Raw genomic sequence first — 12,549 nt, 5'->3', positions numbered from 1 at the left:
CGGAATTCGGAAATGCCTAACACCTTCTTCCGGATTAACAGAATTCCTTACTCAGGATTTCTGGTTCGCAGAATAATAAACAGAGTCATATTCTCCTCGATTCAGGGATTAAAATTGGTGACTTGGGACGCCTTAAAATTCCCAAGTGGCGACTCTGAACCAAACAAAGAAATCCCGTTTCGACTGTCCTTCAATTGGAGAAAACTCCCCACGCACCCTCGCCGGGGCGGAAAAAGGAGGTGTGACACCCGAGGGCTCGGGTGAATTTCGGGTAGATTCTGGGGTGTTTAGACTTAGGAAAAACACTGTTGTTGCATCATTCTAGTGTAACTGCACCTGCGAGTCAAGCACCGCAGGTGCGAGCTCGCAGGTACGCATATAGGGTCGCAGGTGCTGTCCAGCCCTCTTGCAGATGCGGACAAGCTTCTGCAAAACCGGTTCCGCAGGAGCAGATCCCCTATCGCAGGTGCGGCCCCAACGAGCCTAGTCATTTCCGCAGAAGCGGCCCCAGCGGGTCTAGTCATTTCCGTAGAAGCGATCAATTTTTCGCAGGTGCGACCCAAGCACCGTAGGTGCAAGAGTCGGGCAGTGAAGTTTTTTTTTTAAAACAAACTTCAACATTTTCTCTTTAAAATTTCCACCAAAAATAGAAGTCCTAGGGCGATTTTCTCAAGAGATTTTCTTCCCCAATCATAAGTAAGTGTCCACTAACTGATTCTTTCAACTCTCTAATGTATTTCATCAACTTTTATCTAAAATTCTAGGGTTTTAATGGTAGAAAATTGGGAATTTAGGTAGAGATAGGGCTTTTTGAATAATTGAAATTTAGACATTGTTTTGGGGTCGGATTTCGAAACTAATTATATATTCGGGCTCGTGGGTGAATAGGTGATCGGGTTTTGGTCCGAACCTCGTATTTTGACCAAGCGAGTACGGGGTCAATTTTTGACTTTTTGGGGAAAATGAAAAAAAAATTATAATTAAGCATTGAGTATGAATTCTTTAGCATTTATTGATGTTGTTAAATCAATTTGGACTAGATACGAGTTATTTGGAGGCGAATTCTAAAGGAAAAGCGGTGTTTGAGGCTTGAGTTGACCGTGAAAGTTTGAGGTAAGTGTTTGGTCTAACCTTAGCTTGAGGATTAGGAGTTGTGTCCTATTCGCTATGTGTTATTTGTTGCATACGACGTATAGGCATGGTGACGAGTATCTATATGTCGTTGTCAAGTATGCCCGTGAGTCTTAAATTGAAGTCGTTGTCAAGTATGCCTGTGAGTCTTAAATTGAAGTCGTTGTGTTCTTAATAAGTACTACAAATGCCTAAGTTGTTGATTCTCTGTGTTGGGCAAGAATTATGATTATTCTCGTAGAAATTGCTTATGGTTGAGTATTGGTTCTAGATGTTCATTTTGTGAAGTTAAATGTTAGAACAAGTTTGGTTATAGCTGATTCCCTTGTCGAGACGTATTTACTTCTTACCGTCGTTTCTCTTGCCGGGATATTGTTGTTCCCTTATTGTTCCTTTGTCGGGATATTGTTGTCTCCTTATTGTTCCCTTGTCGGGACTCTTTTGTGATTGGTGTTGAATTATATATTTGGATCGGGTTGTACACCGCAATAATATTATATTTGGGTCGGGTTGCACGCCGCAACAATATTATATTTAGATCGTGTTGCACGCCGCAATTAAGGGTGTCAATGGTTTGGTTCGGACGGTTATTTCATAAAAATTGTACCATACCATTTTTTCGGTTATTCTATTATGTATAATCAAAATTAGACTTTTCGAAACCGTCCCAATCATGTCGGTTTCTCTTCGGTATCGGTACGGTTCGGTTAATTTTCGGTATTTTTTTAAATATCATGTAAAATTCACTAGTAGAAGTAGAATGCAATAACATACGTTTTTATAGGATTTAGCGAAATTCTCTAGACATTTTTACTGTTTAAAAGGTGATGAATTAAAAAAAAAAGATGTCTAAAATATAGATCCATCAACTGTTCTACAACAACGTAAAAGAAATCAAACAAAGACAAAGAAAATATAAATCACACGAGTTGAAAGATATACCAAGATGAGACTCAAGAATAAAGTCTATAGAAGATAAAATATTCAAAAAGATAAATCTAAATTATATGAAAGGAAACATATTCAATACATTGTAGTTTGCTACTCATAATCGATAAAATACTTTGTGTCTTGCTAATAAAGATACTTGAAATAATTTAGTTTAAGTAGAAGTAGCATAGTAGGTTTTAGGAATTAGTATTTTGAGTTTAATTACTTGTTGACTCGTAATAGTTTTCATAATTCCAAGGCTGAAAGAAAATTTAGTGCATTATTATTTTTAAACTTACCAAATAAATATATTTTCCATATGTAAAATTTATTCGGTACGGTTCGGTATTTTTTCGGTTTATTTTTATAAAATAAAAAACCTACCCTAATTATCGGTGCGGTTATATATTTATATAAAAACGGAAACCTAAAAATCGGTTCGGTGCGGTACGGTTCGGTCGGTTTAGTCGGTTTTCGAATATCCATTTACACCATTAGCCGCAATAGTGATATATGATATGGATGAGGTTGCACGCCGCAACAATATTTTTATGATTTGGATCGGGTTGCGCGCCGCAACAGTAAAGGATAAAAGTGGATATTGATTTATTACTGTTTTCCTTATTCTTTCTACTGCAAATTTTAGATTGTTCTTTATGTTTTTCTTCTGAGTTACTGTTGGTAAATGATATCCCCCACAGCATGTCCCTCCCATCTTTAACTGCTAGTTTCCTTTATTATTACTTGCTACGTATATATATGCTTTAACTGTACATGTTTAGTTGGTAGTCTTGTCCTAGCCTCGTCACTACTTCGCCGGGGTTAGGATAGGCACTTACCAACACATGAGGTTCGGTTGTGCTGATACTACACTCTACAATGTGTGCAGATCCCGGAGCAGCAGCTTTTGGACATTAGCTTGGGGTGGCTGCCTTCAGTCCATACAGAGATCCAAGGTAGTCCTGCAGGCGTCCGCAGGCCCTGGCGTCTCCCTCTATCTTTTCTTCCCATTTCACTTATGTAATTCAGAAATAGTGTTGCATTTATTTTTCAGACCTTGTTTGTAGAATTCTTAGACCGTCTGTGGAGTTGTGACACCAGTCTTGGGTAGTTTTTGATTAAGAAATCATGTTGGAATTATTTAAATGGTTTAATTGTTTCTTCCGCTCGTTTTAAATTTCCGCTGTTTATAAACTGTTGATTTACATTTGTTAAAGAATTAAAATGGGAAAAAGGTAATTAGTTCAAATGGTCGGCTTGCCTAGCTTTCACTAGTAGGCGCCATCACGACTCCCAAAGATGGAAAATACGGGTCGTGACATTGAGTTTCTTTGAAATATGAAGTAGTATTGTATTTTCATAAGTATGCCTTTTTTCCCAAAGAAGTATTGTATATATTCTTCATTGTTCATGTATAGAAATTTGTTACATTGAGAACTATGCATTTTTGCAAAGCATTTAATTTAGATCACATGATTTTTTTCTTATCAATTGAATTAAATATTTGCACTTCATCCAACAGTTTAATCATAGTAAGAAGTGATAATCAACCACCACAAATAAGTAAGTACGACAATTAATAATATTTACGTAAAAATTTAAGAGGGGAAGCATTAGGATAGGATAGGGATGTAAATTCTAAAAGTGATTAGGATAGAGATGTATTACTCTAAGAAAAGAACATTTCCTGCTGAAAAGTGAGGCTAAGCTTCGTGATGCTGATCTTCATGATATGTCTTTTTATCTTTGCCAATAAGTAGTTGTGAATTAGACGATAATCCTCTTTTATTTTAAAGAATTAATAAAAAGATATTTGATTTTTTAATTTTTCCTGTTAGTCTATTGATGAAGTACATACACGAAAATTTCTATCTGTTATATATCTCGGTTAACTTTACAACAAAATAGTATCGCAAATTTACTTTTCTTCGTAGCCGCTAGAAGCGCGGACTACTCAACTAGCTAAAGAAATATTGCGCGGATCAATTAACTAGTACAAAAAAGTTGTAGAGTAGAGAATCTGACAATTAACCCCCCCCCTCCCCCTCCCCCGGTCTTCCCTATGAGATTTTCTATAGACTGGGAAAAAATAATCAACGACGACGAAGACCCTCCGGCGGAGCTGATGGTTACCTCCGCCATGGACGGAGAGGAGCATAAAGAAGGACTTTCCAACTTATCAAATACCGAATTGACCGAAAAAATTAGGAGGCTTAAAAGGTCTCTGTCCGGCACCATTGGTGCTAGGTTAAGCGATGGAGGCAAAAAGCTTAGGGCAAATATCAAACTGCACGAGGGTGAATTAGAACGACGGCAGCGGGTCGGTTCCCAAAAGGTTTGACTTTGACTTTTATTCTGTTCCTCTTTGGTTAATTTCACAGTTCCATTTCTAGCATTGTGTGCTTGTAGGTATTTTCGTGCTTGTGAATTCACTGCATTTCGTAAAATTTTAATCATGATAGTAATTTATTAGAATGCTATTATTGTTTTACAGTCAGCTGGACAAGAGAAAATAGTGATTGAATTGCTGTACTTAACGTCTTGGTACAGTTTGGAAAAGTATGAACTAGGACTACTGTGATTATGAGCTATGTAGAGTACCATTTCGTGCAAAATGTGGGATTTGTTTTTGATTGAAACAGTCTCTACGAGCTAGTGTTGGAAAGTTCAGTATTTTTATTCAACATTTTGGTAAGGAACGCAGTGATGCAGATCACTCAGTGTTTTACTCATATTTCACCTGGTTAATGTGCTTATGTGGTGGTGTATGTAGACAACATAGTTATCAGACTCATTGCGAAAGATGACTGAGAAATTCATCCAGTTAAAGAAACATCTTGACGGACATTTCAAGCCAAGGATTTAGGTCATTGAACTACCTGCTTGGCATTGACGTCACCTAGTCAAGAGATGATATTATTAGTTCGCAGACGAAGTGTGTGTTAGTATTTCATTATGATGGACTGCAGGGCTGTTGATAGTCCCATGCATAATGTATGCAAATTGTAAGCTGTTAACAGATTAGGAGGATCCATGTTCAGATCATAAAGCTATTGAAGGCTGGTTGGAAAATTAAACTATCTCACCTTTACCAGTCTAATCATTTCTTTTGGTATAGGTGTAGTAAGCATATTCATATACTAGTCATTGGGATGCTTTTTATGGATCCTAAGATATATCAAGAAAGCACCAGGTCAAGGATTGTTATATGAAGAAAAAGAACACTCGTAGTATAGCATAATCTGATGCAGGTTCAGCTTATTCTCCAATTGATCGATAATGTACATCTGGATATTGTGTTTTTTGTTGGTGGGAATGTTGTATCACGGAAAAGTAAGAAGTGGAACAGTGTTACTCGATATATTGCAGAAAATTGAATATTGATTCATGGCAAAAGCTTGTGAGCTTACATCGATTAATAATTACTTCAAGAATATAAGTTTGTAGACATTAATGAAACAAAGTTATGTAGTGATAATTAAGCAAGCATGGGACATAGTTCTAAATCTAGGTTTTTCATCAAAACACAAAGCATATAAACTTAAATTGCTACTCTGTTCGGAGAAAGTTCTTCCTAAGAAAATTGCCAGAGAGTCATTTAGCTCAAATGAACGACTAGCAGACATCTTTACGTTGGCTATTGTAGGACTGTGAAGTCGGTATATTTATAACAAGCTTGGTGCATATGGTTTTATCTGCTCCATCTTGAGGGAGAGTATTGAATATTAATGCTAATGAAAACAATGAAATCTACAAATCAAGCTCAAGTCACCTAATAAATACACCTCATAACAGTCAAGGAGGAGTCATATATTACTTCCGTAAATATATTATTCTTGATCTATATCTTCCATTTTTGGCATGTGGAATGCAATCATTTATTACCTTCACACATATTTCTAGTTTCTATATAGTACATCTTACACCGATAAAGATAAGGTGTTTTGGAACAAACTATCATCAATTTGTAGGAATTCACAAATCCTTTTTTGTCCGGTCTCAACTTCATTTTTAGTTTATTATCAACCGTTCTTATATCTTTCATAATCTAATGTCACTGTTCTTTCTTTTCTCATAGGAAGTTGCTTCTAGCTCTGCCAAAAGCATTCTCTACTTTTGTTGGCATAGCGGATAGAACCGTCATATAGGTTGGTAAAAAGTATCCATAATACTGCTAATCATATTGAGTCTCCCACCCAAGGACAAGTGTTGTCTTTTCCTGCTTGATAATTTTTTTGTTCCTTCTCGATCACTTGATTCCAAATGTCCAGAGACTTTCCCCCAGAGGCATGCCAAAGTAGGTAGAGAGTCAATGTTGCATCTGAAGATTGTGTCCATCCAAATCTCCAGTTCTTTGGGCTTCATCGACTGGAAAAGCGAAATGTTTGGCAGATTTTTATGAATGATAGCTTCAAAAACAGTTATGATGACTCTTAGATACACCTTATAAAAAATAAAAATAAAGACTCTTAGGCCTCATTTGTTTTCACTTAATGGAGGTCTGAATCTTAATCATTCAGATCACAGACATTAAGTGCGTTTGTATTTTTAGCTCTGAACCTTAATCATTTAGATCTTAATCATTAAGTGCATTTATTTTGTTTATTTCACATCCACTTAATCGGTCTGAATGATTAAGATCTATAACAGAGACTTAATTTCATTAAGATGCTATCATTTACATTCCCTACTAATCGTCGCCACCACTCACCATTATCAACTACCACCTTGCATAATCCACCACCACCATACTCAACCACAACTACCATTTTTACCGACCGCCACCACCCATCGCTACCATCTTAACTATAACTGCTATCGCCTACCATTATCGACTAATACATCACCCGCCACTACCATCTTAACCATAACCTCTACCGCCCACCATTATCAATTAATACACCACCCACAACCCCTACCGTTATCGACTACCATCCACCATGATCACCACCATTATCAACTACCACCTCCACCCGCCCATCCACCTTAACTACCACCACCAACCACTCGCACCACCATCATGAACCATAGTCGTCAACACCTACAATTATAAACTACCAAGAACCACTACCACCAACCAAAATCACCACCTCTAATTGGCCTGCATAAGCACCATCATTAGCCATCACCACCATCAACTATCATATTATTATTAATAAATAATTTTTTGATAGAATATTATGTTAATTAGTATTTTATTTGTATTTATATTTATCAATTATTAAGTAAAGATAAATTTTATACATTCAGATATTGAAAAAACAGACAGTTAATCATTTAGTATTCAGATCTTAATACACATCTTGATATTCAGATGTGTATTCAGATTCAAACGTTCTAATCTTAATACACATCTTAAAATTCAGATGTGAATTCAGATTCAAACATCTTAATCTTAAAAAAAACAAATGAGACCTCAAATACTCCAACCGTTTGCTATTCACACGAATTAGTATGAAGAGTATGTATAGCAGATAATCTACTAGAGTTACAAAATAGATAACTTCTCTCCCATTGTCAAAACCCTGCATGGTATGACTTTTTTGAGCATCAAGTTGAGACCTTTCATCATCATTATAAACAATAAACGTACAGAGGGTCACCTTGTCTTAATCTTCTTTATTGAGAAGAAATCTTATATGGAGCCCGTAATAATGACTGAAAGTTTAATGAACCACTTCAAGCATTTTGCTATGCATTGACCTTACCTCAGCTCAATTTGTCAAACTAAGCTCCAAACACGTACTTGCAATACTAGGTTCTTAACATGGATGAACAAGATAACGACATAAGGAAAGAGAAGATCACGATCTCTTTGTAAAGTAAAGTTATTTTTTGGTCTCATTCTCTGGCTGGACAGCTGCGTGAGCTATTTTTAACCCAAGATAACATTCAATTAAGAGGTTATCATTTTTTTGATTGATTAAAAAATAGGTTATTATTGTCTACTACTCTTTCATGTTGAGAAACATTCAAACACGAGGAGTCAGTAAATCCTCTATTTTGCAATGATGTCTGATGATAATGATGTTTTATATTGGGAGACTGTAACTACACCAAGGAGTTGGCATTAATGATTTGAAGGTTTTCAACAAGGCGCTACTGAAAAGTGGTTGTGGAGATCTAGGATAGAGGAGAATGCTCTTTGGAGGGGGTGATTGCGGAGATATATGTGGTTTTGGAAGGGGAATGGAGGATTAATGATGTCATACTTCTTTATCGGTGCGGTCTGTGGAAGAAATTTTGAAGGGGTGGGAAGAGTTTATGAGAATGTTTCTTTCAGGGTGGGCGATGTGAGTAGGGTAACTTTTTGGAGAGAGAAATGGTGCTGGAACAATACTTTGAGTATCACTTTTCTATGTACAGGATTTAACGCCAAACAAAGATGTCAGTCCAACATATACGAAGGCTTCATGGTGGAGCAGTTCACTGCGAGTTGAGCTTAGAAGAACTTGGAAGATTGAGAGGTAACAAGATTCCAAAGATTGAACAAGCTACTTTACAAAAGAAGTATGTCATAGGCTTGCCATTATATTTGTTGATGGAGGAAGGGAAATAAATGATGTCTTTTCCAGACAGAATATTTACTTGTTCATGTCAGTTAAGGTGAAGCAGGGTTAGTAACAGCGAATCTCTTTATGATAAACAAATTCATTTTGCAAGTTCATTATTACAGGTAGCTTCTATAAAGGATCAGAATAATGACGTATAAAATACTTGAATTCTCAATGTAGATGCTACATGGTTGGTTCTCATCCTTCAGAGACTATGAGTGTAATAAGAGTAGTAAGTCCTATTATGTGAATCTCTTTGGGCAGGGAGGAATCTTCTTCTCTATACCTCTTAGAGTGGATCCGAAGGGTTTCAACAAAGGTATGTTTTTTAACTTGGCTAGCCGCAAGGGGGTAATCTTGACGATTGAGAATCTGAGGAAGAGGAGGATTACATTTGTCAGTTGGTGCTTCATGTATAAGGTTCGAGTGAAAACGTGAATCACCTTCTTTTAAAGTGTCAGATATCGTCTTGCTTGTGGGAAGTACTGTATTGTTCAGTCATCAACGGGTGATGCCAGGCACAGTTAGAGAATTTTTGTTTAGCTGGAATTTTGAGGATAGGAAAGAAGGCACAGGGCGTGGGATGTTGCTCCACTAATACATATATGGACCATATGGAGAGAGAAATAGGAGAGCTTATGATGGAATAGAGAAGAATTTTGTTCACTTGAGGTGCCTTTTATCCCTTATTCTTTTGATGCTACCCCGAGGTTCCGGTAAGTGTAGAAGATTAGGTGTTTGTAGAAAACCATATCTTTTTGCAAAGTTTTCTACTTTTTTGGGTATATTTCTTGTATACGGTGTTATTTTCCATTTTTAATAAAATTTTAATGCTTTGATAAAAAAAATGATGTTTCTTATGCTACTTGGCATGGGATGGCTAATGCGAAAAGCAATTGTTAGTGAAAATATTGATATGCAAGGCTTTCCGATTTCAAAGACAGCAAAAACGGTCCTCTGTGCATAACATGGAAATTCAGTGCTAGAGGAATAAGAGATATTCTGAAAGGGAAATAGTTGCTAGAAATAAATTGATAATTGTTGCTTTCGTAGCTTATTTTTTTCCGTGCAATCAAAATGATATAAATGGCTTAGCCAAATTTATATTGATTGTGAGCTTACTTACTGCTATAAAATTTTCTTAAACAATTTTAGTGCCATTGAAATGTGAACAAAATACTACTCCCTCCGTCCCAATTTATGTGACGGTGTTCGACTAAGTACTGCGTTTAAGAAAGAGAGAAAGACTTTTGAAATTTGTGGTCTAAAATGAGTGATAGATATTTGTGTGGTTATAAATCACCTCATTAAGGGCAAAGTAAGCATTTTAAAGTTAAATTATTACTAAATATAGATAGGTGTCATTCTTTTTGCCACTGAGCAAAAAGAAAAGACTGTCACATAAATTGGGATGGAGGGAGTAGTACTATTGACCTTTTTTTTTTAAAAACGGTGTCCGGGCTAGCTTACTTGATCTTTGATTATTTCACCAGGTACATGTGTCATCCCAGCAATATAGGTGTCATCTGCCCACTAATACTTGGGGAGATTGAAAGAAAGCTCTTGGTATTTTTGTTTTTATAGAGATTTGAACACTAGTCTCCCATGATCTTCATTCCATCTTCATCAATCTCTAGGCCTCGATCAAATTAAGGATGACGAGTTTCAGAAGGACTTCTATTTCCTTGTTTAGACTTACAGCATAGGAGTTCAATTTCTTGCTTCTTCTATTACAGAGATTTGAGAAAATTCTCTCAAGGTTTGTTGTGATGGTTTATTTTGGGGGTGTGAGGCCATGCTCCTTTTGAAACACACTAAGAAGGTCTTTCCTTAGAATCCTCATAAGCCTTCAATGGCACGCCCAGCCAAAAAAGGTTTTGGAAGAGTAGTAGATTTCCTTCTATGACCCAAACTCACCCTTTATCTTACTTCAGAAAGATGGAATGGACTGTTTTTGCAGCTTAACCATCTAATTTTGAGTCGACTGTTTCTGCAGCTTAACCATTAAAATTTGTGAAGCTAGATGAGGGCTAATAGATCCTTTATTCCTATTATTTCCTTTCTTCCATAACCATTAAAGTTTGAAGCTAGATGAGGGGTAATAGATCCTTTATTCCTATTATTTCCTTTCTTCCTTCTTTGTCATAAAGGAGATTGTTCCTGGATGTGAAGCCATCTTCTTTTGCCTTGAACCTGTGCTTTTCGATCTGTTAATATAAAATCAGTACCAATTGGCAAAAGATCAGCTGCGCTGAATCTATTTCAATCCTTCTTGCTTGCATGAGTCAAACTTTGGCTTTCCACTTTTAGTTTTTGAAACCTCTTCATTTTGTAATTCCAAGAAGTGGGCTACACATTTTCTTGTATTGTTACTTTATGTGCATAACTTGAGTTATTAGATTAGATTTTACTCTTGTATCCATTATTCCTCCCCTTGAATGATTAGGTGATTGCATGGAAAAAAAAGCAATGTTATTAGCGACACTGCGTCTCAATTAAGGGTGTGAACTATTGGTCAACTATGTTGCTCGGACTCTTCAAAAATGACACGAGGTGCGTGTTGGATCCTTGAAAATTAGTGAATTTTTGCAGGATCAGAGAGATGTGCGCCAACATTTGGTGAGTCTGAGCAACATAGATGGTCAATGAAGTGAGTGGAGAACAATGAGGTCTCAGACTCTCGGGTTCAAATCGCAACAACGATAAAAAAATACTAGGTGATTTCTTCCCATCTTCCTAAGCCTTGGTGGTCAGAGTTACCTGGTACTTGTCTAGTGGGAGGTAGCAAGTACTCGGTGGAATAGTCGAGGTGTGCTCAAGCTGGCACAAACACCACCATCATAATTTTTTTAAAAAGAATTTCAGTTATTTGTCCTTTGGATACTTGAGAATATTATTTCTGCTCTTCCCTTGGTGTGCAGTGAAAACTTTAGGATATTTCCTTCAACACTAGAACTACATTCTTATCTCAATATTTTTGAGATTAGCTTGCTTGATTTCAAAGATCAACACGCATACTTAGCAATAAGAAGCTCGAACGTCTTCAGTCATTTGGCTGACACATGCTATGCAAGAATGAAGATTTTCAAAATATATATCAAGTTAACCTACATTCTGACAAGAATAATCAACCACATCAGTTTTATCAATTTGGAAAAATATTGTCGACTTTTCAGTAAAAGAAGAGGCTGAAAATAACTAACAAAGATTCCTTGCAGATTATTCTGCCTCATATTTTGATGTTATCATCCATAAGAAGTTGCTTCTTTCTTCTTCTTTTAAATACTGTTTACTCACAGGTCGGTAGCTCCAGATAAGATAAAAGTTGTAAAAGTAGCAAATCAACCCGGTGGAATATTATCCTCTCTAATTCAAGAATATACAGACATACACAAAAAAGAAAGGTCTCTTCAGCTTCTTAGCACACTCCTTCTTACATAGAAAATATAGTGTTGAATAAAAAGATGATGTTCTACGCAAAGGCACCTGTATCCCTTGGAGCAACACTTAATACATTCTTTTATTCTTTACATAAGGACCAGTTCAAATTCTGAGGTACCGCATTTCAATTTTGTTCTCTTGGAATTTGGATTGCAAACCTTAGCACCATCATAGGGCAGTCCGGAGAAGGATCGGACCACAAGGGTCTATTCTACACAGTCTTACCCTGCATTTCTGTAAGAGACTGTTTCCATGGCTCGAACCCATGACCTCCTGGTCACATGGTAGAAACTTTACCAGTTACTCCAAGGCTTTCCTTCAAAGAACCTTAGCACCATCATAAGATGAAAAAAAGCTCTTTACTGGAAACCGTAAAAATTATAATTCATAATGGGATTTTCTTGAGTCTTGATACTAAATTATGCGTTTTCCAATCATGCCATGTTATTTCAATAGTGTTACTGGTTTTTGAGTTTTGATGCATAATCATAAT

General features: G+C 36.5%; 1 protein-coding gene across 10 annotated transcripts in view; it reads left to right on the top strand.

Annotated features, from left to right (window-relative positions):
- Positions 1-3,906: 3,906 nt before the first annotated feature.
- The window catches only part of LOC107798935 (ubiquitin-like-specific protease 1D), a 34,646-nt gene continuing 26,003 nt past the window's right edge, over positions 3,907-12,549 (top strand). Inside the window, exon 1 of one of the 10 annotated variants that reach the window (XM_016621963.2) lies at positions 3,907-4,396. In XM_016621963.2, the coding sequence (XP_016477449.1) occupies positions 4,124-4,396 (273 nt within the window). In that variant the 5' untranslated portion in view covers positions 3,907-4,123. The remainder of the gene's footprint in view (positions 4,397-12,549) is intronic. The other 9 variants (XM_016621984.2, XM_016621977.2, XM_016621991.2 and 6 more) reach the window with 9 other exon arrangements.

The sequence above is a fragment of the Nicotiana tabacum genome, chromosome 16, assembly GCF_000715075.1.
Source record: "Nicotiana tabacum cultivar K326 chromosome 16, ASM71507v2, whole genome shotgun sequence".
Classification (NCBI taxonomy): Eukaryota; Viridiplantae; Streptophyta; class Magnoliopsida; order Solanales; family Solanaceae; genus Nicotiana; species Nicotiana tabacum.
Note: the sequence above shows the minus strand (reverse complement) of the source record. Positions and strands in the feature narration are given on the sequence as shown.